Below are 27,356 nucleotides of genomic sequence, written 5' to 3' on the forward strand. Positions count from 1 at the left end.
GTCATTCCAGGATCTCTTTGGGGAACTGGTCGTTCACGCTGAAGTCCGTTCCTTTCAGCTCTCTGCCGCGACTCTTCACCTGTTCCTTCTGTTTGAATTGCCCGAATTTGGCCACAATAGGCCGTGGTCTCCCGGTCCGCGACCGCACGCCCCCCAAGCGATGTACTCTATCGAAGTCGATGTTCTTTACGATGTCCTCCGGCAGCTTCAGGTGGATTTTGCTGAAGCTTTTCACCGTTGCCTCCGCATCCTCTCCGGTAGATTCTGGAATACCAGAGAACACAAGATTATCTCTCATGCTACGGGCTTGTAGATCGATAACGGACTCTTTTATTTTTTTATTTTCAATGTTTAGCTGGGTCACGTTATCGGTGAGAGATTTGACCGACTCCCGTAGCGTGGCATTTTCAGCAGCAAGCGTTTCCACCTGCTGCTGGCTGAATTCCAGGGATTCTCTCAGAGATTTAAATTCCCAGTGTAAAATCTCCACCAGGGCCAGCCTCGCATCGAAACTGGACAATCACTTGTCGATTGACTCCAGGATGTCTGCGATGTCTTGCACAGCTTTTCAAAGCAGCTTTGAAGCAGGATCCTGCAGCTCTCAGCTCCTGCTCAGTGTTTAGCTGGGACCTGGACTTGGTCTGCAGCAGCAGCAGAGAAGCCTCACAAAGATGAGACCAAAGGAAGAAGAACGCCCAGAGCCTGCTGCCCTCAGAGTGGATACTGCTTCTCTACACTCAGCCAGAATCCACTCAGTGTCTGTGATGTGAACTGCAGTCTCAGTGTGGAGTCAGACGTCAATGAACTGGTTCTGCTCTGCAAAGCTGAAACCAGTTGGAGCTGGTCATGCTGGGAACTGTTTTCATGGAAGTCCTTTTAAAATGATCCCATCAGTGATGAAATATGCTGCTTGATATATGGAGTCACTGAGGCGGCATCATCGTCAGTAGTGTCAACAAATTCATGCAGGTTCTCCAATGAATCTGTGTCTCCTTCATCGAGTCTCCTGCCCCACACTGCAAGCTTTCCAGTGACAGAGCTGATCTTGTGACCTGAGGGAGGTTTTTATCTTTCCCTTGAAGCTGTAGATTTACTTCATTTCCAAATATGTCACACAGGTAGGCCAGTTTTGCCAGGAAGCTCTCATCACTAACTCTGCGACTTCATACTTGTGCTCTTGCTCCAAAAACATCTGATCTGCTCTCTGAGCTCAAAAACTCAGGACAAGACTTTTCCTGGTGATAGCCGCCTGGCTTCACTGTGAAACAGCACAGCTTGATGTTCAGCTCCATCTCCTCACAGACAGCAGAGACACTCTTGTTTTTACTGGTCTGGTCTTTATAAAACCGACTACACCAATAATTTCAGTCATAACCTCACTGAATTCAGAGGAAAGCTGCTCTCAGTGTGAAACACTCCAGCAGAGGGCGCTGTTAAGTCCTTATTGGAACACAGTTACTGTGTGCAGTTAGACTTCATACATAATCTGCACTTATTTCCATCAGACATGCTGTCAGTAAATGATTGGTTTCTATTGATTCTACTTCCTGTTGACTAGTTTGATGACAGTGAAACAATCACAGCTAATTGTGTGATGATGTAAACTGTCACTGTTACATTCAGTGTGTGTGACATAATGTTAGTGCAGGCTGATAACAGCCTGGTTCTGTTAGAAACACATGAATGTGTCCATAGATCAGTGTGTGTTTAACATGAGAGCTTCAGCCCTGCTGATGTGTTAAATAAAGACATGCAGGAAAACTGATGAGACTCTGAAATAACTCTTTATATTTATAATGTAACTCTGCATCAAAAGAACAACAAAGGATCCTAGACAGGTTTCTGTGAACAAAGACCATTCTGATGTTTCTGTGTTTCTAACAGTTTGACATTATTAGTAAACAGACTGCAGTGAACAGCATTTATAAAGAACTTATATATAAAGATATGACAGCTGTTTGACAAGTTTATCACTCTGTGTTTGGACCTGATCAGTCCAGCTGTTTCCTTGAAACATGTTCATTTACCTGTTCTGTTATATTTATGTTCTTGTCTCTGTTGAAAACACATTTTAATGTCCCTCAGATTTTTCTCCCAGATGAATAAATATAAAAATGACACAAACTGACTGCAGCTACTTTTTGTCCTTTCTGTCAAAAACCTTCATGTGAAAAATACTACATAGAGTGCACTATACAGGTCATCGGATGTTCAAGATGGGCTTTACATCTTCCAACAACTGCTCACACTGTCAAAGCAATACACCAGACAATTACATTCACGCTCTTTGGTTCTGTCCACCAGTGCAGAAGTTTTGGCGCGAGATATGTGAAAACTTATCAAAGTGTCTGAAATGTAACATTCCAACTTCCCCCTTAGTGTGTTTGTTGGGCAGCTTAGATAATGTCACTTCAGAAAACAATATAGCCCATATGGTTTTCACTGCCCTATGCATAGCCAAGAAAACTGTCCTCATGAACTGGAAAAATAAAAACAATCTTAATTCTAACCAATATAGAAAATATCTATTAGATTACATTAGTTTTGATACAGCCTCGGCCACCACATCAGATCAATTGCTCTGGGCTCCTTTGATCGGCTCCATCACCTGGTGAGGGTGGGAGGTCATAGTTTGGTCCCGCCTTCAATGTTGTGATTGGTGTGGGGGCAGGGACAGGCTTAGGGCGTCGGGGGGTTCCCGGAGGCATCTTCCTTGGGGGGCTCAACCCGGGGTAGTGGTCATGTCCGGTTGGGGGCTCTTTTCTGACTATTTCCTCGTGGCTCCGTGCAGCGGGGCTAGGGGAGGGTCTGTGATGATGGACGTGGGTTACTGACCTGGTAGCCTGTCTGCCCCTGGGTGGGTCTGGGATGGGCGTGAGGGTCTGGGGGCACTCCGTCTCTGGGCCGGGGCCCTGGCCGGGCCTCGGGGCCTTGGGTCCTGGTTTGTGTGTTGCCGGGGTTGTGGGCGGGTGGGTGCATGGGGGCCCATCCCTGGCGCAGGGTGCCGCCGGTGTGTCGAGTCGCCCGTGGGGCTCTTCAACCGGTGGGGGAGATTGTCACACCTTGCAGGAGCTTTCCTCCCCTCAGGAACTCTCTGCAGGAGGGGGAGATACAGGAGAGGTGGAGGAAGATCTCAGCCTGGGCGTCTTTTGTCTCATGTAGTCTAGAAGACGAGTGGATGATGGGGTGGGTGCAGTTTTCTCTGTGGTGCGGTTGGGTGGACTGTCCCGGGCTCTGTGGGGCCGGGGGGCGCTGCTGCGCTGGGCCCGGTCTGGATGGGCCTGGGCCCCCTTTTCCCTGGCGGGTCGCGGAGTATGGGAGTGCCTACTGGGGTCAGCGGGGGAGCTGGCCCCAGGGAGGGGTCACCTGCCCCTCCCTTCCTTCCCTCCCCATCTCCAGCTGCCTCCCTCCTCCCCCTCCACCACAACCACCCACACATGCAGGGCCTTGGAGTAGGGGTATGTCACCAGGGTGCAGAGGAGGCTACCCCCCCCCCCCCCCCCCCCCCCTCTGTCCCCTTCTGGCTGCCTCTGCCTCAATTTTATCTCACAACTTAGACATTCTCATTACTCACACCCTCATTACACATACATATAGGATCTTGGGGGTGGGCACGATACACGGAATCCAAAGTACCATCAGGGTGTACACCTCACCCCTGGCGTCGTCGCCCACCTCTCAATTTGAAATACACGTAGACATTGAGGGCTAGCAGGAGGGACTATGCGTTTACCTGCTGCTCTCTGGCAGGTAGCTCCATGCCCTCCTGGGTTTTAATTGCACCTTAGAACACACATGCATCAACACTACAATGAGCGGGTGGAGGGAGGTTTGGAGTCTTCTCTCACCCCCGTTCTCTGCGGCCTGCTGGAGCGGGGGGGCTAGGAGGAGTTGGCCGTCCGGCTGCGGTCTGGGGTGTGGGGCCTCCCTGCTGCTGCGGAGTCGGGGCGGTCTGCCTCTCCCCACCGCAGGGAAAAGGGTAACACCACCTGGGTCTGGGTGCAGTTCCCCCCTCCAGGGGCAAGGGTACCTAGACCCGGTTTGTAGAGTACGCTTGGGGAGTGTGATCGTGTATACAGCGTCTCTTTATGTCTGTCTCCACGTCGGTTGAGTGTGAAGTGTACATGAGAGCATGAGGGTGGGAATGGATGTTTGTGTCTGTGTGTGCCTGTATGTTTGTGTCTATATGTCAGGTTGGGTATCAGACGCCACCTCTCTGGGGACATCTCGGGCCCTCCAAGGTTTGGAGGCCTATCTCCACCCACCACCACTTCCCCTGCCGGTGGCGGACTCCCTCAGGTGTCGGTGCGTTGGTGGTTCTTTGTATCTGGGGGTGGGCGTCCGGGTACACACCGGCTCACTCCTTGGCGGCCGCTTTTTGGGGCTCGCTCGGGCCATTTCGGAGGTGGGGTGCCCCCGGCCTCTCGGCCTGGGGCTCGGTCACTCAGGCGCGGCTGGCTGCCGGCGGAGCTCACGGGCGCGTCACTGCAACTCCCCCTGGCTTCTGCTCCGCGGCTGCTGAATGAGCCCTCATCTGGGACTCTCCTTAGCTCCTACTGGGACAGTGGCGTAGCTGCCCCTCTGTGGATCTTCCTTGGTCTCTTGTGTTCTGGGGGCCTCTGGATGTCTGGAGTTTTGATCTCCTCCATACCTGCTTGATACCATAGAGGACAGGGCTGTGGCTCCCCACACTCCCTAGCAGATCATTACATGGAGAAACCTTTGGAATGCAAGCATGCTGATCCACACAGGTATGCACACAGGTGTACACACGGGTAGTCACAGACGCGGACTACAGCTTTCTTGGCTGCTGCCTCAAAGCACACTGTGCGCTGTCTATCTTGCGTGCTGCACAATATCGTTTATTATTTAGTAACTATTGATATCTACTGCTAGCTAGTTTATTGTGATGGTGCTTTTTTTTTCTCTCATTATGTTGCTCTTTGTTGTTTGCTGTCTGCTCTGTTATTTTTTCTCCATACAGGTGACCCAGGAGTTTTTTTTTTTTGTTTGTTTGTTTGTTTTTCTCTCTTCCCCCCTTCTCACCGCCTCTTCTCCCCTTTGGTTTTCTTTCTTTCTCTCCCTCTCTTTCTTTCATTCTTTCCCCCTGTCCTATCCGGGAGGGGGGGAAAAAAAAAAAGAAAGAGAAAAAAAAAATTATTAGGCAATGATGATCTTCTGAGCCATATAAAAAAAAACTAAAAAAAACCCTTCATTTGACTCATGAGAGACACGTTTCAGCTGTTTGTGACAGATCAGAGGCCAACAAGTCATTTATAACACTTTCCATCATTGTTTAAAGTTCTCAGTGTTTCTGTGTTGCTGCGTATAGGACCTCCCAGCATCATCACTGTGCTGTCCAATCATTGTGTGCGAGGTTACCCTTATAGTGCGATGTGTGTTTGCACAAAGAGAAGCATGTGTGTCAAATATAAATAAGCACAGAACAGAAACAGCTGCTCGTTTCTTCTGTTTAGAGTCAAGTTAGTGTTTTGTGTCTTTGTTTGAGGCCTGATGTCGAGCAGAGGTGTGTGTAACTGCACTGGTCTGTTATATGTGTGGAGTGTGTGCTTCTCTTCAGCATCATCTTTGTCACTGCTGATTCCTTTGTGTCATCATGTGTTGAGAAGAGAGAACAGTTATAACGGAGGAGCAAAAGGAAGCCCTGAAATCTGCATCCAACAAGGAAGTGTTGGCTCACCAGTGATCCCAGCAGAGCCACTGGTTTGGCTCCAGTTGGTATAGATTCAATGTTGTTCCTACAGACACATGTCAGCATCTTTATTGAATTTTATATGAAGCAGAAATGGTGTCATTAGGAGAAGAAGAGGAGAACAAGTCCGGTCGAGGAGGCAGCAGCTCTTAAAGATGAAACAGCAGCTCAGCCCTGAGCTCAGAGAGCTGCACATGAAAAAGCTCCTCAAGCAGATCCTGTCAGAGGTTTGTCATCAACAGGAGGAACTGTTCACATCAACCTGGTGCTGAATGCCCAGAAGACAGTGGAGATTATTGTGGACTTATTGTGGACTTCTGGAAGCACACAGCCCCACTCCCCCCCATCATCCTGACTGACACCCCCATCACCTCTGTGGACTCATTCCGCTTCCTGGGTACCACCATCACTCAGGACCTGAAGTGGGAGCCCACCATCACCTCCGTCATCAAGAAAGCCCAGCAGAGGTTGTACTTCCTGAGGCAGCTGAAGAAATTCAACCTGCCAACACGGACGATGATGCAGTTCTACACTGCAATCATCGAGTCCATTCTCACCTCCTCCATCACCGTGTGGTACGCTGGAGCCACTATCAGGGACAAACAGAGACTGCAGCGTGTTGTGCGCTCTGCTGAGAAGGTGATTGGCTGCAGACTCCCATCTCTGCAGGACCTGTACACCTCCAGGACATTGCGGCGTGCAGCTCGGATCTCAGCTGACCCTTCTCACCCTGGACACAGTCTGTTTGACCTGCTCCCCTCAGGCAGGAGGCTCCGGTCCATTCGCACCAGAACCTCTCGCCATAAGAACAGTTTCTTCCCCTCTGCTGTTGGACACATGAACAATAACCGTATGACTGTCCCCGCCACTAACACATGACCCTACGCTGTGTCACTGCACCATTCCATGTTTGGCACTGATCACCACCTGCACTCATGTATATATCTTTCCACGTAGCACTTTTAATTCTTATTCTCATGTATATATCTCATGTATATCTCATGCACATATCTTTCTACGTAGCACTTTTAATTCTTATTCCTACTTTTATTTTTTCATGTCTATTTAAGTGCTATTTATGACACTATGTTTGCACTGAAGCACCGCAGCAATTTCCTAATGTTGTAAACCTGCTCAACATTTGGCAATAAACCCCTTTCTGATTCTTATTCTGATTCTGATTCTGATCATAGGATGAAGATGCTGTCAGCTGGATGAAGAAGGTTATTTAATGCAAACGTTCACACTGAAGTCAAATTGTTGTCGTGTTGAACAGATTCATGTACTGATCGTCTCCAGAATGTTAGAAGAGCTTCAATGAATCATTAGAAACAACTTACAGCTGCACAGCTGTGTCAAACACATCTTTGTGTCATTGTGGGATTGTTGCGTTTCTACATGTGACACACATCTAAAACATGCACACAATCTGAACACAAACAGGGACTCATGTGTTCCCACAGCCAGATGCTGAGAGCCATTTCCTTGTAGTCCTGTGTCTACATACATGAACCATTAGATGTTATTGGAATGATTGTCAGCTTTGATAGTTTCATGTGTGTTTAGCTGGACGCTGTTTGATCCTCGAAATGTTTAAAGGTGTCCAGTCCTGAGACACTGGGGCTGGAAACAGCTGTGATGTCATTGGACTGTCACACAGACAGAAGTGCATGAAGTGAGCAGCCGAGGAGCCGCTGATGTTTTGGATTCAACAGCATTTGAAAGGTCGACACAGACACATTTGCACACAGAAAGCTGAATCTGTCATATGCCACAGTGAACTCACTGTTCAGTGTTTTTCAGGAAGCTTCTTAACTGCCTCTGCTGCCAAACAAGCAGCTGATGTCCTTGAGAAGAAGCTGAAGAAGTCTTCAACAACAAATACAGGAAGTGGACTTTCAAATACTAGATTCACTTTAGACTCACAGAGAAATGACTCAACCAGCTGTGTTTGATTGACTCCTTTGACTATATGAAAGGTCAGTGTGTGTCTGCACACAGACTGTTGTGTTGGACTGTTATTCAGTTGTCTGCTGAATGTTTTCAAATGTCTGCATCTCAGCTGTGATGAGGCTGGGGGTCATGGGAGGCCACCGTAGCAGCCTCTTCAACATCATGACATCATCATAAATGCTGCTGGACTGTCTGATGGGCTGACGGTGAAAAAGCCGTCGGGAAGGAAACAGAAGACATTTCAGAGGCTGCAGCAGATTTCTTTGATTCGGGGCCTTTTTCAGCTTTATTGGACAGAGCAGTGAAGATAAGTGACAGCAAAGCAGAGAGAAAGGGGGCGTGGCCCGGGTCAAAGCCAGGCCAGCTGCTCTCCACCTCGTGGCACATGGTCACCTGCTCATCCTAGTGAGCTCCACCAGCAGCCCTTTCACACACTTTACACTGTCAAACACTGTGTGTGGACCTCAGCTAACAACAGGCTACATTTAAGTCTGGACTACATGCTTTTATATTGAGGAGATTTTTCACTGTTTTTATTCCATCAGCAGCTCAACATCATGAGCAGCTTTGACATAAAGACATCAAACTCAAGCTGACTTTAAACTACTTTTAATACAGGGGCTCAAAAACAACAACATCTTTATTATATATCAGGACAGAAAGTCATTTCATCTCAAAGGGAAACAGCTTTATTTGGAATAACCAGCACTATCAACTGGTTTGGGATCTCCACCATTTTCATGTCTTTGCAGCTTCTCCAACAAAGTTCCTGTAAAATCAGCATGTTTGTCTTTATTGGTTTGATAGTGATTGATTATTCAGTCCCAATCTGCTGTCATCTAAAGAACAAAATGATGTTTCTATGAGTCACAAAGCTCCAGATGTTGTCGGCTTCACAAAGAAAACAAAGAACTTAAACACAAAGTGTTTGGAGCCAAAATGTTCCCAAGCTGCTCTTTTTGAAATGGCAGAGGTACAGTGGTGTCTAACAGCACACTGTGGAAGGCAAACATGTTATTGTTGGATGAAACTTCATGAATCCTTTGTAGATTTGAGCTGTTGGAGCCTTTCTTTTCTCTTCAGGTGTACAGATGCTGAGGAGGCAGGTGAAGCAGGTGGAGCTTAGTAACAACACATTTGTTCATTGGTTGGACTTTTTGGAAGGAGGCACATTGAAAACCATGTTAATAAGATCTTGTTGTTTCCTGTGGATCCGACACAGAGAGTGGACTTCAGACAGAAAGCGTGGAAGAGATTTTAGAGGCCGTGTGTGGCAACAGGAAGTTTCTGTGTGTTTGCTGATCTTACATGTGGAAAACAACACGTGATGTCTGTGAAGTCCTACAATGATCATTGTTCTCACAGCATTTTGAGTGGGAACAGTTCAAACTGGGAGTAGTGGGAGTTATTTACTGATTGAAAAAGGCTGAATGTTTCTGTGACGATGAAGATCAGCAGCTCAGCTGATCAATGAACTGACATCTATCAGTCATTTCATGAGATGAAGTCATCAGCAGACATTTGTTCTGACTGTGTGATGAATGTCAGAACGTCAGGGCTCTGCTTTAGTCACTGCTTGATGATCATTGGCTCATTGTTGAATCCAGGGGCCCAGTCTGACCTCTGACCTTTGCTGCAGGTCTTCTGTGTTATCTCCACTTTCATGTCTGATCTTCTGCTGTATCGTCCAAAATAAACATCTGGATCATTTCCAACACTTCAGCAGATCTTTAGTTTGGGCAGTGCAGCACAAAATAACACATATTGTACTATACTGCCCACTTCCTGATCTTATTGGATCTGTGTGTGAGGTTGGTGAAGGAAACACATGTTTACTGAGTGAGTCGCTGCAATTAGGAACTAGTTTTTATATCACAGCCTGGAAATCACACAGGACCATTTCTGCAAGTGAAAAGTCGTCATTGGAGGAAAATAATTGTGTAGTTTGTGCGACTGAAGAATTGTCCCAACTACATGTGCTGCTGACCTTTGACCTTTCCTTTAGGTGCACAGAGGAGTCTGTGGAAACATCCAGAGCTGAGGCAGTGCTACAGATGCTTCAAATAAAGTGGTGTATTATCCATGTTTTCTATGGATCACATCCAGTATCCTGATCTAACGAGCCCCCTTTTTATGGATTTTAGAGCCTCTGACTTTTGCTGCGTCTCATTTCAAGCACAAGAGCAAGAAGTGGATGAAGAAATGGGGCGAGTGGGGTCAGTGTGGTGCACGTCAGCTGTGCTCACACATGCTTTCACAAAGAACATGTGTGTTCATTGGCAGCATTAAGGTGCACTTTAGTCTTCATAATAATAAAGTATTCTGACTTTATTCTTCTGAATCCTCACAGTCATGTTGCAGCTCTGCTCTGCTTTAAGAAAATGTTCTACCAGGATGTTACTTTCCTAAACGTGTTCTCCAAATGTTCCCAAAGACTTTGTTCTAAGTAGTTCTACATGATGAAACATCCACACTAAGTTTAAGAAGGACACACAAACACCATCTGTCCTTTCATCATGTGTACAAACGTGTTCAGATGTCAAATGTACCGTGAATGGATGCAAATGTGGATCGTTCCAATAAAATAAGACAGTTTTGTAAGTGGATCCCAGTTTGAAGTTCATTAAAACCTATAAGAACAATCAATCAAAGCTTTATTCGTCACATGCAGGTTGCCCTGCAGTGAAATAGGACCCCCCCCCCCCCCCGACCTTACACATATAGCACAAACATTACATGGGGATACAGGTCAGAGATTGGTAGACTCAGAAAAAAAACATTGAAATGTACACTACACTGGGGAAAGTACAAGAGGAAAAAAAGAGACCCCTACTCATGCTATGCTTCCATGGTAGGACAGCATGAGAACAGGAAACAAAAAAAACTCCTCTGCACAAGAAGCACATAAATGTCCACAGCACAACATTGTGAAGACATGACAAGCCACAGGGGTGGGTGGGGGTTGAGGAGTAATCCGAAGCGAACACAGCAGCCACCCTGCACAGCGCTACCATTCCAGCGCGGCACACAGACCCGCCGTGCTGCCCCTTCAGGAAACAAGCATCGAAGGCGTTTGGAAGGGAGGGGGGATGAGTGTGTGCTTATCAGTGTAAGTGTATGTGTGTGCGTGTCCAGAGTTCAGCGGAGACAGTGTCCTTCGCTCTATCAGGCTAAGTAAACAGTCTGCCAGCCAACCCAGGTGGCCTTCATGGGACGGGAAGAATAGTCATCACACAGTCGTTATCAGGGAGTTGTTCTATGTTATTCAAACCAATTTTATCCAACAGGAAGAAGCATCAGGGGAACAGGAAACATTCAAACATGTTTACTGTAAGAACTGCACAAAGGAAGAAAACACAATCCTACACACGAGCACTTTAAAATGGACATTTAGCTTTTCAAACATCAGGGAGCTGCAATAACAACACTGTGCCCATTCTGATCAGACTGAAAGATTTATAGAGATTTATCCATGTGCTGGAAAAGGATTTGATATCAACATAGATGCAGATTAGCAGGAGCATTTTCTTCATATTGATTTAGAGTTCAGTACCAGGAATATGTAGAATTAACATCTGTGTGCATGACGAGTGATGAAAATTCAAAGTCAGGCTTTCAAAGGATGTCAGAATTGGTGTCTCTATCTGTGACTGTCCCAGAGGAACCTACCTGAGGGATTATTACAGATCTGTCTATATAGAAAGACTTGCATTGATTCACAGTGTACAATTCTTTCTAATCTATTAACATCTTCCTCCAAATCCTGTTTCTGCTGTTTAATGACATATGTCTGAATACAGACAGTGGAAAAATGTCAGTCTTAGTTTTACTGGATCTCAGTGCAGCATTTGATACAGTTGACCACAACATATTACTCAAACGACTGGAGAACTGGACAGGTCTTTCAGGAACTGTACTAAACTGGTTCAAAACATACTTAGAAAACAGGAAATACTTTGTATCAATAGGTAACTTCACATCTGAGCAGACAAGTATCACATGTGGAGTTCCCCAAGGTTCCATCTTGGGACCCTTTCTGTTTAACATTTACATGCTCCCACTGGCACAGATTATAAAGAACAACAAAATAAACTGTCATAGCTATGCAGATGACACACAAATATATATCACAATGTCACCAGGAGACCAAGGCCCCGTACAATTTTCTCCAGCTAAACAAAAACAAAACTGAGGTAATAGTCTTTGGCGCCAAAGAAAAACGATTACAGGTCACCAGAGAACTTCAATCTATACATCTAAAACCACAAACCAGGCGAGAAATGTGGGTGTAGTGATGGATGCAGACCTAAACTTAGAAAAACACATTAAGACAATAACAAAATCAGCTTACTATCGCCTCAAGAATATTTCAAGGATAAAAGATCTGATGTCTCAACAGGACCTGGAAAAACTAGTCCATGCATTCATCTTTAGTAGGCTTGACTACTGTAACAGCATCTTTACAGGTCTACCTAAAAAATCAGTCAGACAACTACAGCTCATTCGGAACTCTGCTGCTCAAGTCCTCACTAAGACCAAAAAAGTGGACCACATCAGTCCAGCTCTGAGGTCTTTACACTGGCTGCCTGTCCGTCAGAGGATAGACTTTAAAGTTCTGATGCTGGTCTATAAAGCTCTGAATGGTTTAGGACCAAAATACATCAGTGACCTCCTGACCCAGTATGAACCTTCCAGATCCCTCAGGTCATCTGAATCCGGTCTTTTATCAGTTCCCAGAGTCAGAACCAGACACGGAGAAGCTGCATTCAGCTTTTATGCTCCTTATATCTGGAACAAACTCCCAGAAAGCCTCAGATCAGCTGAAACACTCAGTTTATTTAAATCCAGGTTGAAGACTCACCTGTTCTCAGCTGCATTTGAATAAAGCACCAAATCCACACTTTTAAGCTTAAATTTCAAAACTTACATTTAACTACTGATTTTATCTACTGTTCTGATCTGTTTTGATTTTATATACTGTTTTGTTTGTTTGTTTGTTAATTAGTTAGTTAGTTTGTTTGCTTGTTTTAATCAATTTTAAATCATGCTTTTTATTTGTTTCTGTTTCTAATGTCTCTGTAAAGCACTTTGAATCACCTTGTTGTTGAATTGTGCTATACAAATAAACTTGCCTTGCCATCAGAAGGGCTCAAACCTCCTGCTGTTTCTACTGGACCATCAATTCTACTTTATGATGATTATCAAAGATAAAAACGTGAGTTTATTTGTGAACTCTGTGAAATATGTCTGATGTTTAGTTTGAACCAATCCTGTGTCAGCCGCAGCCACATCATTGCCACACATACAAATGGGTGCGTTCCTGTTTAGACCTGCTGGCTGTCAATGGGCTTCATTCCATTTCAGACTGCCGGTGGTCGGCTGTGATCTAAACTCAACATGGCTCCTGTGTTAGAAGAGCCTCTGATTTTAAACTTTGCACATTTAATAGTTTCTTTCCAACACTGTGGAGCTACCAGCCCAGTATATGTAGCCCACAGTAGATGGAGTTATCAAGCTGACTGACAAACATCAGGACTCATGTGATCCCTACATGTGGACCTTTCACAGATGGATCCAAGTGCAGATTCAACTCTGCATTACATTTGACTTCAGCTGTTACACACTTTCTAGCTGTGTCACTTCCTGCTTTTTCGATCAGATAGTTTATCCATGTCCACAAATGTTTGGCTGCATGTTTTTATCATCTATATTTCCAGTCTTCATACAGCCGATATTTCATGTGAACTCCAACCTGCCAGCTGCCATCATGTTTTCAGGGTTCATTCAGTGTTGAAATGTAGGACAAACAGCAGCACATGTTCTCTAAATGTTTGCAGTCATTTTAAATGAAGCTGATTCTACATGAGACGTTTTCCACATTTACTGTCTTTGAACAGAGAATAACAAAGCCATCAAACATATACAGGCTTGTGCAAATACAAACTTCTGTGGTGCATTTGATGACCTGCAGAGGAGAACAAGTCGGGCTTTTCAGCCCTAACACAACCTCTTTGTTCTCAATACTACAAAACCTTCAAAGGCTGATATGCAAGTTTGCATGAATCACCAACACAGTTGTATTTGTTTCTAGTATAGTTATAAATAAGCTGATCAAATATCTGCTGACTGATTAGATCCTGTATCTATTACAGATGAACTGGATATCACAGCGCATGTTGTTAATCCGTCATATCAAACTAAACCGTGTTGCTGGTGTAAATATCCTCCAATAAAGTCAGATGAGGGCTGCTGTTGCCAGGTAACGATGATGTCACACTGGATCTTCTGATCTTTAGCATCGTAGCGCTCGGGGTCTGATGTTGGCTCATGTGTTGTTAAACACCAACATGACGTTCTACTAGTCAAGGCCTCACCTTAACCCACTGATGCTGATCTCACAGACCCACTAATAGAACTGTTTTATCAGGGTTTGATGCAGCGTCAGCATTAATGTCACATTTAATCAGACCACATTTACATTACAAGCCCACTACAACCATATGGAACTCCAAAGTGTTCAAAATTAAATAAATAAATAAGTCATGATGAAATAAATGCGAAATATGGGCGATCGTGGCTCAAGAGTTGGGAGTTCGCCTTGTAATCGGAAGGTTGCCGGTTCGAGCCCCGGCTTGGACAGTCTCGGTCGTTGTGTCCTTGGGCAAGACACTTCACCCGTTGCCTACTGGTAGTGGTCAGAGGGCCCGGTGGCGCCAGTGTCCGGCAGCCTCGCCTCTGTCAGTGCGCCCCAGGGTGGCTGTGGCTACAATGTAGCTGCCATCACCAGTGTGTGAATGTGTGGATGACTGGATATGTAAAGCGCTTTGGGGTCCTTAGGGACTAGTAAAGCGCTATATAAATACAGGCCATTTACCATTTACCATTTAAATAACTATGTGAATAAATAAGACACAGATATGTAAGGTGAGAATGATATTGTGAAATAATTGAACACATTTTCAAAAAAAGCTCATTATTGCTATATAAATTTACTTATTATTGTGAAATATTATTTCATGATCATTATTTTTCACAATAACAGAGATTATTCCTGAGGCATTTTATTTATTCCCAGCCATTTTTAACCCTTTACAGCCGATCGGAGCGGGCACGCTCTGTTTTGCGTAACTGTTTTTAAATCCCGGTAGCTCTGCAACCACGTAAGCTAGCGCAATCATTTTTTTGCATATGAAACTGGAGGAGTTGTACTTACATCTTATGCCATCAGCTTGTCCTAGGTCACAGTTTCCTTCCACATATAGCTTTGCAAAAACTGCATAAAAATCACTTGCAGCAACAAAAACATGATATTCCAGAAACACGCTTCGCCGATCCGATCAGCTGTTTGTAAAACTTCCTACGTCCATCAGCACGAACTATCACATGACCGCATGACCTGCCCGAAACCGGAAGTGACGTCATTTTGCGGAAATGTAGTTTTTTTTTTACCATCGTGGCCTCAAGAGCTTATACTTGTGTTTTTAAAAGTTATGTTTGACTTGATGACTTTCTGTGTCGTTTCTGGGATGCTTAGGACTCATATTACACTGCTGGAAATAGTTTATTTTGATGCATATGCTGTTATTTTGCAAATTTGCACTATAATATTTATTTTCGTTTTTCGTGCAGTATATAAAAATTGCTGTATTTCAAAAATAAAACTATGAAGACACTTAAAATAAATTTCCTGTGGTGGGAAACTAGTTTGTGCAACTTTTTTATATTTACAGTTTTGAGGGATAAGCTTCTTAAATTTCTCTAACTAGAAATATATGTTAAAAAAAACAAAAATTTCATATAAAATAACTGAAACAGTGAACTAAATATCTGAAATCTTTCCTTCCTTAAAAGTTATAATCCTACTTAAGTTATAGTGCAAACGCTTAAGCAACAAATATACTTGATGCTAATTAATTAATATTTCCCTTTGATGTTGCAACTATGCGGTCACTTCTGTCTTTAAACAAAATAATATTTTCCAGTTACAGAAATCATAAAGTCCAAACTAAAGTGCTACTGTTGCTATATGCATTTTATATAAATCATGGATGATGGTCCTGACATGAAGGAAGAGAAAGTTACAGGTTGCATCCTTTGACTTTGTCTCCGTGCCTTTGGGCCATTTTCAGAAGGACAGATGTTTCTGTTCAATTCTTAAATCAATTTTTTCAAACACAAACACTATTTTAAAGCTTCTAGAGAGTAATATATTAATGATAATTATAATAACAATAATAAAAACAAAAGCTCTCAGATCCATTAAACCAAGCAGCAGAAAGAACAATAACTGAAGAGAAAACTTTAACCTTGTAGACTTCATTATGTTCCAGCTGCTCTACAGACGCTGTGACCTCAAACTTAAGCAGGTCGTAATGTATGTGCAGCTCAATAACTTCATAATCAGACCCTGTGGTATTTAGGCAGCAGAACAACTAAGAATAACAACTACAAATAATGTTTTTAGGTTTCTGTTGTACTGCAAGGTTCTGTACAGGAGAACCAAACCAAGAGCAAATATTACATCTCATTTACACCTGAGCACGAAGAGCCATCAACATTTAGCAAATTGAATCCTCTTTGTTTAGATGCAAGAAGAATCATATAGAAATGAAAGAGTAGAAATAGAAATCCAGAGCAAAGATATCCTCTAATTCAGCGTAGCACATGTGCAGCTGCTGCGATTCACGTAAGCATTCGGCTCGTCGCTGTTGCAGATTTTTCTCTCGCTGTTCTGGCTCACAGCGCTGCAAACACAAAAATAAATATCCCCAAAGGTGTGAAAGGGAGCTAATTAGTAAGAGTATTGTTACTCTCCGCAGGAGTAGTCCAGCAGTAGAAATCAGTCCAATAACAAGGTGTGTAACATCTAGCAGGGTGACAGAAAAACCCAGGGTAACTTCTAAGGACCTCAACGTCTCTCTCACATTGTGTTTTTTAAACATGCTTCCATTTGTCACTTCAGTCTTTACTCTGAAATACAGGAAGAGAAATCATGGCTGAAACAATTTCTCATGAAACCAGGGGTGTGGTCCAACAGTCAGTTTGGTGAGGAAGGTTCCTAACTGAGAGAAGTGACCCAGAAGTATCTGTGTAGCAGCCACAATGAATCAAGATCATGAGCTTTATTAACTGATCAAAGTCTCTTCTTTCATCTTCTGTATCATTCAGTTTGCATTGGTAATGCCCATTATTGTAATGCTTTTTTAAGACGCGCAAAACTTTATTTCACTTTGGGTTAGCTGGGATAAGTGATGGATGGAGGGAATTTTACTTCAGCCACAGAAATCCTAAACAGGAAGGAGGAGCAGAGTTACAGTGGATCACTATCCAGCAGGGAAACAAGGTTTATTTCAATTTCTTGGCCATGAGTGAGATTTACTGAGTGGGCAAATTAGGGAGACGACACCATCAGATCCCGAGCCCTCCATGTGTTAATCAAGAGACGGCTGCTGTGCTACATCCATAAATAATGAATAAATTAGGAGCTAAAGCTGAAAGGACAGTTTATTTGTACCATCTTCACATGAACACATTCAAGAACATCACAGATGAAGAAACATTAAAAACTTCCACACTACATAAAGCAAGAAAAATAGTTTTTCTTTCAGGTGGTTTCAGAAAAACAGAAACATCAAACATCTCCAAGACTCTCTTTGAAAGAACTAAAAACCTTTGTTCTCATGGTCCAATCATGAGTGAACTCCCTGATGAAGCCTTGTGTGCTAAAACATGTCAGAGTTTTAAAGGTTAAACATGAGTTTCCAAAACGTTTTGCTGGAGAACAATGAACTATTTGACTGAGTTTCAATCATTTACAGACGAGCAAAACCAGGACAGAGAAAAAAGGACAAAACTGACTCAGTAAAACAACAGAAAAGAAGATCCCATGTAGATCTGTATTATGTAGAAGTTCAGCCCAGCAACCAGTTCAGTTCAACACAAGTTTAAATGATTCTATCTGAACTCTGTGGAGCCTGATCTCAAGCTTTTTGAGTCTGACACAGAAACCAGAGGATCTTTCTGTGTCTTCAGATTCACTGTGATCCAGTGATGGGAGTGATTTCAGCCCTGAGTGATCGCGCTGATGTTTGCACAGAGCAGACAATGAGGTGAATGTTTGGGCACATTGGTAACAGTGAAACAGTTTATTAGTAACGTGGGATCGTTTGTGTGCAGAGTATGAACTGAGATTCCTGAAGCTCTTGTCACACTGGTCACAGCTGTAGTTTCCTTCCATGTGTGCACGTTCATGAATGTTACGATGACCTGACTGTGAGAAGCTTCTCTCACAGTGTCTGCACTTGTGTGGTTTCTCTCCTGTGTGGACTCCTTTGTGTGTTTTAAGCTGACCTTCAGTGGTGAAGGATGACCCACACTGATCACAGAGGTGCTTTTTAACCCCACTGTGAATCAGTTCATGTCGTTTTAACTCACTTGGTGTGGTGAAGCTTCTCCCACATTCTTTGCAGTATTTCAGTTTGTCTCCAGTGTGTCTACGTTGATGTACTTTTAGGGCCTTTTGCTGACTGAAAGTTTTTCCACAGAGGTCACAATGAAAGTCTTTCCCACCACCACAGTGATGACAGGGTTGAGAACTGGATCCATCTGTGTCGCTCTGCTTCTAAACAAAGACACAAAGACAGTGTAAGTCAGTCCTTCAACATTTGTATCCTGAACGTCGCCTGAAATAAAGAGCATCTCTGCAGACGTCCAACTACATTTGACTGTTTCAGTTAACATACTCAGTTTACTGGGCTGCAATAACTACAATACTACCACCATAATACTACAGTAATACTAAAATCATAACTGAAAGGAAAATCTGAATAATCACTCAGAGCTGCTTTTCCATGCAGTAGAATTGCTAACATGCTAACACAGTTTAATGAGCAGAGTTGTTCCAAACAGTCAGGCTAAAATGACAAGATAACAATATAAATACATACCTCACAGTAGCTGCACTTGTAGAGTCTCTTTCTGGTGTGGATCTGTTGGTGTTGTCTCAGGTGACGTGGAGCTTTAAAAGTCTTCCCACACAGGTCACATCGATAAGGTCTCTCCTCAGTGTGGGTAAACATGTGTTGTTGTAACTGTGCGTCTGTTGTAAAGTATTTGCCACACTGTTCACAGCAGTACACATCATGTCTGGTGTGAATGCGTAGGTGTGTATTTCGGTACCCTCTCTGGCTGAAAGTTTTTCCACAGATGTCACAGCTGTATGCCTTAATTCCAGAGTGGGTAACTAGATGCTTCTGTAAGCAGCTACTTTGAGTAAAAGCTCTGCCACACTGATCACAGCTGTATGCCTTAATTCCAGAGTGGGTAACTAGATGCCTCTGTAAGCTGCTACTTTGAGTAAAAGCTCTGCCACACTGATCACAGCTGTACGCTTTAACTCCACTGTGGACGAGTTGGTGTTTTTTTAGGTGACCCTTCGAGGAAAAAGACTGTCCACACAAGTCACAGCTGAACGGTCTCTCTCCAGTGTGGATGACCTGATGCTGTTTTAGTTTAGCCCTCACAGTAAAACCCTTCCCACACAAGTCACAGCTGAACGGTCTCTCTCCAGTGTGGATGACCTGATGCTGTTTTAGTGAAGCCTTCTCAGTAAAACCCTTCCCACACTCGTCACAGCTGTATGGCTTAATTCCAGAGTGGGTAACTAGATGCCTCTGTAAGTGGCTACTTTGAGTAAAAGCTCTGCCACACTGATGACAGCTGTACGCCTTAACTCCACTGTGGATGAGTTGGTGTTGTTTTAGGGAACCCTTCGAGGAAAAAGACTTTCCACAGATGTCACAGCTGTATGCCTTAATTCCACAGTGGGTAACTAGATGACTCTGTAAGTGGCTACTACGAGTAAAAGCTCTGCCACACTGATCACAGCTGTACGCTTTAACTCCACTGTGGATGAGTTGGTGTGTTTTTAGGGAACCCTTGAAGGAAAAAGACTGTCCACACAAGTCACAGCTGAACGGTCTCTCTCCAGTGTGGATGACCTGATGCTGTTTTAGTGAAGCCCTCACAGTAAAACCCTTCCCACACTCGTCACAGCTGTATGGCTTAATTCCAGAGTGGGTACCTAGATGCCTCTGTAAGTGGCTACTTTGAGTAAAAGCTCTGCCACACTGATCACAGCTGTACATTTTAACTCCACTGTGGATGACCTGATGCTGTTTTAGTGAAGCCCTCACAGTAAAACCCTTCCCACACTCGTCACAGGTGTGTTTTTTCTCTCCCTTTCTTCTGTGAGGTTTGTCGGCCTCCTGAGAGCGCTGACTTCTGGCTCCATGTTGGTCCTGCAGTGACAGAGATACAAACAGAGGCAGTGAGTGAAATGCAGTCGTGGAACAAACTCAACCTTCAAACTCCATTAACACTAGTTTTAAACCTGAAGGTGGAGCGTGGCACCAAACACCTTAAAGGTCTCTTATCCCCACCTGCTGGTAGTTCTAACACATTACATCCAACCTGCTGTTAAAGATAATTCATGACTGTTCAAACACTAAAATCACACACACACACACACACACACACACACACACACACACACACACACACACACACACACACACACACACACAGTCAGAGTATCTTTGCTTTTAAAAGTTTTATTATTCATATAATAATCAGCTAAGAGTGTTTATATTTCTGTTTTGTACTCAACCAGCTGCATATTTTAATTGCTGGCTCCCTACTCTATAACGGAAACTGTTTGCCTTCACATTATCAGTCTTTGCCTTCACATTGTCACTGTTTGCCTTCACATTATCTGTTAGGAGCAGGAAACCGCCACCCAAGAGTAAGAAACAACCTTGTAGAGAACACGAAGTTTTTTGATAAACCACACCTGTTTTCTTGACAAGATAAGGATGATATTTCCTTTTTTGTATGCTTCATGATGTGTATAAATAAAGCCAGACTGCACCAAGGAGGTGTGAATCTCTGCTGAGATTTCACCCGTGCACGTTAAACTGCTGAAGAGTCTGAGTGTTATTTCATTGCATCTGAGTACTTGTTATTTTTTTTTTATTTTTTTTTATTTATTTTTTTTGGCCTGTCCCGTTTGGCTCTTTTGCCATCAGAATTGTTGTCTAAAGGCAAAGAAAGATGCCCAACGGATTTACTTTACCAAACTGACCATCCCAGCCTTGCCGTAATGGTCCATTTGATTCACCTTTTATTGTTTATTTTATTTTCACTTACTGAATACGGGACAGACTTGACTGGGGGAAAGAAGGGGAGAAAGAAAGAGGGAAAGAGAAACAGCTGAGAAGAGGGACGGGGGAGAAGGGCAAAAGACAAAAACCAACAGAACGGGCAGAGAAAAAAAAATGCATATATCAATCACCTGGATCACCTGCTGAGAAAGAAAAAAGAAAGCAAGCAGAAGAGAACAAGAGTAATAGAATAAACAACATCACAATGATATATGGGAATATGACAGTAAATACTAAATGTTAAACATTATTGTGCAGCACATAAGATCAACAGAACACAGTGTGCTTTGAGGTAGGAGCCAAAAAGGGTGTAGTTTGTGGGTGTGATCACCCGTGTGTACACCTGTGAGCATGGACGCGCTTGTTTTTTGTTTTTTAAAAGGTTCCTTCATGTAATAATCTGCTAGAGGGTGTGGGGGGGCCACAGCCCCGTCCTCCAGGGCGTGAAGCAGGTGTGGAGGAGATCAAAACTCCAGACATCCAGAGGCCCCCAGAACACAAGAGACCAAGGAAGACCAACAGAGGGGCAGCTGCGCCACTGTCCCGGAAAGAGCTGAGGAGAGTCCCAGATGAGGGCTCACTCAGCAGCCGCGGAGCAGAAGCCAGGGGGAGTTGCAGTGACGCGCCTGTGAGCTCCGCCGGCAGCCAGCTGCGCCTGAGTGACCGAGCCCCAGGCCGAGAGGCCGGGGGCACCCCACCTCCGAAGTGGCCCGAGCGAGCCCCAGGCTCCAGGCCCCGATAAGCGGCCGCCAAGGAGTGAGCCGGTGTGTACCTGGACGCCCATCCCCGGACACAAAGAACCACCAACGCACCGATGTCTGAGGGGGTCCGCCACTGGCAGGGGAAGTGGTGGTAGGGGGAGATAGGCCTCCAAACCTTGGAGGGCCTGAGATGTCCCCAGAGAGGTGGCGCCTGACACCCAACCTGACATATAGACACAGACATACAGGCACACACAGATACAAACATCCATTCCCACCCTCATGCTCTCATATGCACTTACTCCACACTCAACCAACGTGGAGACAGACATAAAGAGACGTTGTACACACGATCACACTCCCCAAGCGTACTCTACAAACCGGGTCTAGGTGCCCCCACCCCTGGAGGGGGGAACTGCACCCAGACCCAGGTGGTGTTTCCCTTTTCCCTGCGGTGGGGGGAGGCAGACCGCCCCGACTCCGCAGCAGCAGGAAGGCTCCACACTCCAGCCCGCAGTCGGACGGCCAACTCCTCCTCCTAGTCCTAGCCCCCCTGCTCCAGCAGGTCGCAGAGAACGGGGGTGAGAGAAGACTCCAAACCTCCCTCCACCCGCTCATTGTAATGTTGATGCATGTGTGTTCTAAGGTGCATTTAAAACCCAGGAGGGCTTGGAGCTACCTGCCAGAGAGCAGCAGGTAAGCGCATGGTCCCTCCTGCTAGCCCTCAATGTCTACGTGTATTTAAAATTGAGAGGTGGGCAACGATGCCAGGGGTGGGGTGTACACCCTGATGGTACTTTGGACTCCGTGTATCGTGCCCACCCCCAAGATCCTATATGTATGTGTAATGAGAGTGTGAGTAATGTGAATGTCTAAGTTGTGGGATAAAATTGAGGCAGAGGCAGCCAGAAGGGGACAGGGGGGGGGGGGGGGGGGTATCCTCCTCTGCACCCTGGTGACATACCCCTACTCCAAGGCCCTGCATGTGTGGGTGGTTGTGGTGGAGCGGGAAGAGGGAGGCAGCTGGAGATGGGGAGGGAAGGAAGGGAGGGGCAAGTGACCCCTCCCTGGGGCCAGCTCCCCCGCTGACCCCAGTAGGCACCCCCATACTCCGCGACCCGCCAGGGAAAGGGGGCCCAGGCCCATCCAGACCGGGCCCAGTGCAGCAGCGCCGCCCGGCCCCACAGAGCCCGGGACAGTCCACCCAACCCCACCACAGAGAAAACTGCACCCACCCCACCATCCACTCATCTTCCAGACTACATAAGACAATAAACACCCAGGCTGAGATCTTCCTCCACCTCTCCTGTATCTCCCCCTCCTGCAGAGGGAGCTCCTGAGGAGAGGAAAGCTCCTGCAAGATGTGACAATCTCCCCCACCAGTTGAAGAGCCCCCCAGGTGGCTCGACGCACCGGCGGCACCCTGCTCCAGGGCTGGGCCCCCATGCACCCACCCGCCCACAACCCCGGCAACACACCAACCAGGACCCAAGCCCCCGAGGCCCGGTCCGGGTCCCAGCCCAGAGACGGAGCGCCCCCAGAACCTCACGCCCATCCCGGACCCACCCAGGGGCAGACAGGCTACCAGGTCAGTAACCCACGTCCGTCAGCACAGACCCTCCCCTAGCCCCGCTGCACGCAGTCGCGAGGAAACAGTCACCTGAGAGCCAACAGAGCCCCTAACCGGACATGACCGCTACCCCGGGTTGAGCCCCCCAAGGAAGATGCCTCCGGGGAACCCCCCGACGCCCTAAGCCTGTCCCTACCCCCACACCAATCACAACATTGAAGGCGGGACCAAACTATGACCTCCCACCCTCACCAGGTGATGGAGCCGATCAAAGGAGCCCAGAGCAATTGATCTGATGTGGTGGCAGAGGCTGTATCAAGACTAATGTAATCTAATAGATAATTTCTATATTGGTTAGAATTAAGATTATTTTTATTTTTCCAGTTCATGAGGACTGTTTTCTGAGTACTTGTTAAAAGAATCTCTAACATTTAATTGGTCCTTCGGAGCCGGATGGACATTGATATTTTTTCAATGCTCCAATAGGAAACCTTCATCAAGTCCTGACGTCGTGAGAAGCCCACGCTGTCGACTCCTCTCCAGGCAGAGGATAAAGTCCAGAGACGTGACGTTCGGGTTCTGGCCAGCGTTCTTATAAGAGGTCCACGGCTTTGGGGGTTGATGAAGGAAACCAAAGAGCCCACACAATAGCTCAGGTGAATATTTAACACTCACTCACACTTTGCGCAAAACGACTGAGGCAACCTGTTGTCTTTACATTAAATAGTTTCCCGTCAATGTATGACAGATTAAGTAACATTCTCGTCTGAAAAAGGACTGGCAGAGGTTACGCAGCTCACCTGAAAGAGGGTTTGGAGCAAGTTTTATGTCAAAATACGACAGGATAGTAACATTCTCGTCTGAAAAAGGACTGGTAGAGGTTACGAAATTACGCAGCTCGCCTGAAAGAGGGCTTGGAGCAATGTAGAAAGACACAGTGTTGCCCAGAATAATACTCATTATGCGTATAATCTGTTGTTTTACTGTTTTGTTGGAGGAGTAAGTTGATTTTACAGCACATTAAGAAGGCTGAACTACTCCACCGAATTGTTTACCGTTGGTCGCTCACGTATTGGCGGAAAGGGAGGAGGTTGTGCTTCAACACGTAAAATTAACTCCGCCCTCAAGAATAGCATGAGGGTAGAAGGCTGAGTTAATAACCACTCCCATTTCCTCGTGCCAAAGAAAAGCGCCACGGGTGTGTGTGTATGTGTGTAAGAACGTAATATATCTATAAACTAAGAAAAAAAAGGGTAATAAATCAACAAAACTCACTGCTGACGAGCAGTGGCTAGAGAAAAAATGTCCAGGCGCCGGACTAATTAGCAAAAAAAGGTGGAGAAACCCAAAGAAACTAAACTGCCCTGCGTGGGAGGGAAAATGTAATCCCTCTGCAGTGACTGCTTTAAAAGAGATCCTCCAAACAGAACTAAACAATGAAAAAAGTTTTAAAAAGAAAGCCAAACGTCTCACTGAGTGGCAACATTTTAAAGCCTGGATGGCAGAAAATGATAAACGCACAAAGGTGCGCGAAGAGAAAAAGAAAAAGAAAAATGAACAAAGTAGTGAACTAAAAGATCCACAAAACCCAAAACCACCTCCATATGTGCCCGACCCATCTAACCCGCCAGTATCAAAAAAACCCTTTGCCGACACGCCAAGCCCATATGATTCAGCAAGACAGGCATTAAATTTAATGACAACAAATCACCATAGGGAAGAGGAAGACATAGGGAAAGACCCATCAGGTAGGGATATGGGAGGACAGATTGACCCCCCAGGACCTTCTGGTCTGTTTCCAATGATAGCAACGCCCAACCCAAGATATGGCCAACTAACGGGTGGCAATAATAACTAGAAAAATTTGCATTTCCTGCGAAAATGCAGTGTGGATGCTTAAAGCTGAAGCTGTATGCAAAAAGTAGCTGAAAAAGCTGAAAAGTTGCAGAAATTGTAAAAACTTTGCAGAAGCAAAAGAAGTTTGCTAAAATGGAATAACTTAGCAGAACTGCAATATCTTAGAGGAAACATAATACTTGGCAGAAATACAATAGCATAGCAGAATTTAGCAGAAATATTGTAACTTACCAGAAACATGATAACTTCTCAAAAATACAAGAATTTAGGAGAAATAGTATAAGATAACAGAAAGAATATATTTAGCCAAAAATACTTAAACATTACAGAAACACTATGATTTAGAAAAATAGTACAACAGAGCAGAAATATTGTGATTTACCAGAGACACTGTGATGAACTATGAATATTGTAATTTTAAATTAAGACTATGTTTTAGCACAAATATTATAATTTGGCAGAAATACTATAATTTAGCAGAAATACTATATTAAGCACAAATCCTATGAAAAGCAGAAATAGTATGATTAAGCATAAATACTACATTTAGCAGAAATACTATATTAAGCACAAATCTTATAAAAAGCAGAAATACTATATTAAGCACAAATCCTATAAAAGCAGAAATAGTATATTAAGCACAAATCTTATAAAATAGCAGAAATAGTATGATTTAGCACAATAGTAATAAGTTAAACAGAAAAATCGGAAAAGCAAAATGGACAGCTGAAAAAATGCTGAACATGCTGAGAGTCCCTCAAATATACTTGTTAAATGAAAAAAAATCAGCAAAAAAATCTATAACAGCCACACAATCACAAATATGTACACATAAGGAAACACACATGCACAGAGAGACACACACACAAGATCCAATTCAGTCACCCAGTCTAAATATATTGAATTTGAATCTTAGAATGACATGCTGCCAAATAAGGGCAGGGTCCTCTCTCTCCCACTAAACACACACACACACACACACACACACACACACACACACACACACACACACACACACACACACACACACACACACACACAGAGGGAGAGAGCTGCCGAATTTAAATCCACCAATCAGAGTGGCTGTTTACGTTTTCCCGCCAAAACAGGTGCATCTTTTTACACACGCAGCACAGAGAGGCACAGGATTATTGCAGCCTATTTCTCATAGTGAGGACTCCCCACAAACAAATGACCATAATTTCCTAACCGTAGGGGCTAGAACGGTCATTCTTAAACCGTTTTGTTCAGAAGAGATGGGGGAATCTTCCAGTGTTAACAATTTATCATTAAAATATGAATTATTAAAGATATTTGACTTGTAATGCACCATAACTGAGTAGAGCGAAGCAAAAACTGCCTTGACTTGCCCTCAAACAACGCTTTCTAACTCTAAATCTATTTTGAGTATCGATATCATTCTTTAACCGTAAGAGACAGTAGGCTTTGGTGAACAATCATGGAAATTTTCAGGTCTCTGTGGAAATCCAACAAAAAGTTATGACGAGAGAAAAAAGTGGTTCATTTCCACAGTTTGAAATCTGAAGAAATCTGAGCGAGGGACAAATTTCCTACCCTCAAACAAGTCCAATTCATTTCAGAACGGTAATAGGTGAGAAAGAAATTCTTGAATTGTGAGCGTCAGGAGTGTCTGAAGATATACCGGGACAAGCCTCATGTCTTAAAGTCGCTTCGTTAACACTAGGAGGACCAGGCTTCTACCTTTCTACCTTTAAAACCCGCCACCAGCCAAATGGCTGGTAGGCTTTTAGCTAAGCTTTAGCTTCAGCCAAGTGGAAGCTAAATTGGCTAGTCATTCATATGTATATTAGGTTGTTACCTGGGAATTCTGGAGGGAGGGGAGTGGGGGTGTGTGATTGAGGGCGTGGGGGAGCTGCTAAAAGCTGTGCACAGTCACCAACTTGGAGTGTTTCAGTTTGCCGTCTTAGGGAGGACATTTTTACAAATAATAATAAAAAGTGAGTGAGTACATTCCAACATTTTCAGCAATCACTCACAATCCTGGCACTGCCATGGTATCTGTAGTCTGCATTTACCTTGGCTTGGCTTCCTGATCAATTGTCCACTACCAAAAGGAAGCCAAGCCCTGTGATCACACCCTGTTTTGTTGTAAAGGATGACAGGGCTTGATCAGTCGTCCATTGTGGCATCGTCCATTGTGGCATCAATGTGATCACACCTTGTTTTGTTGTAAAGGGTGACAGGGCTTGATCAGTCGTCCATTGTGGCATCAATGTGATCACACCCTTTTCCCATCAAAGACTCGGTGCAGTTTCCTGCAGTATATTGCAAGTAAACCGGACAAGTTTGGGATCAAGTTT

General features: G+C 44.6%; 1 protein-coding gene and 1 pseudogene across 2 annotated transcripts in view; both read right to left on the reverse strand.

Moving 5' to 3' along the window:
• The window catches only part of LOC146672701 (stonustoxin subunit beta-like), a 50,945-nt gene extending 32,681 nt beyond the window's left edge, over positions 1-18,264 (reverse strand). Inside the window, exon 1 of the mRNA XM_085388457.1 lies at positions 18,101-18,264. Within this exon, the coding sequence (XP_085244583.1) occupies positions 18,101-18,126 (26 nt within the window). The 5' untranslated portion in view covers positions 18,127-18,264. The remainder of the gene's footprint in view (positions 1-18,100) is intronic.
• Positions 18,265-18,613: 349 nt separating this feature from the next.
• Positions 18,614-27,356, reverse strand: part of LOC146672702 (uncharacterized) — a 52,909-nt pseudogene continuing 44,166 nt past the window's right edge. Inside the window, exon 3 of the transcript XR_014908396.1 lies at positions 18,614-19,965. The product of XR_014908396.1 is annotated as an uncharacterized LOC146672702 (transcript). The remainder of the gene's footprint in view (positions 19,966-27,356) is intronic.

The sequence above is a fragment of the Rhamphochromis longiceps genome, linkage group LG3 (assembly GCF_057381845.1).
Source record: "Rhamphochromis longiceps isolate RC_006_pf linkage group LG3, R_longiceps_female_GT1.1, whole genome shotgun sequence".
NCBI classification, from domain to species: Eukaryota; Metazoa; Chordata; class Actinopteri; order Cichliformes; family Cichlidae; genus Rhamphochromis; species Rhamphochromis longiceps.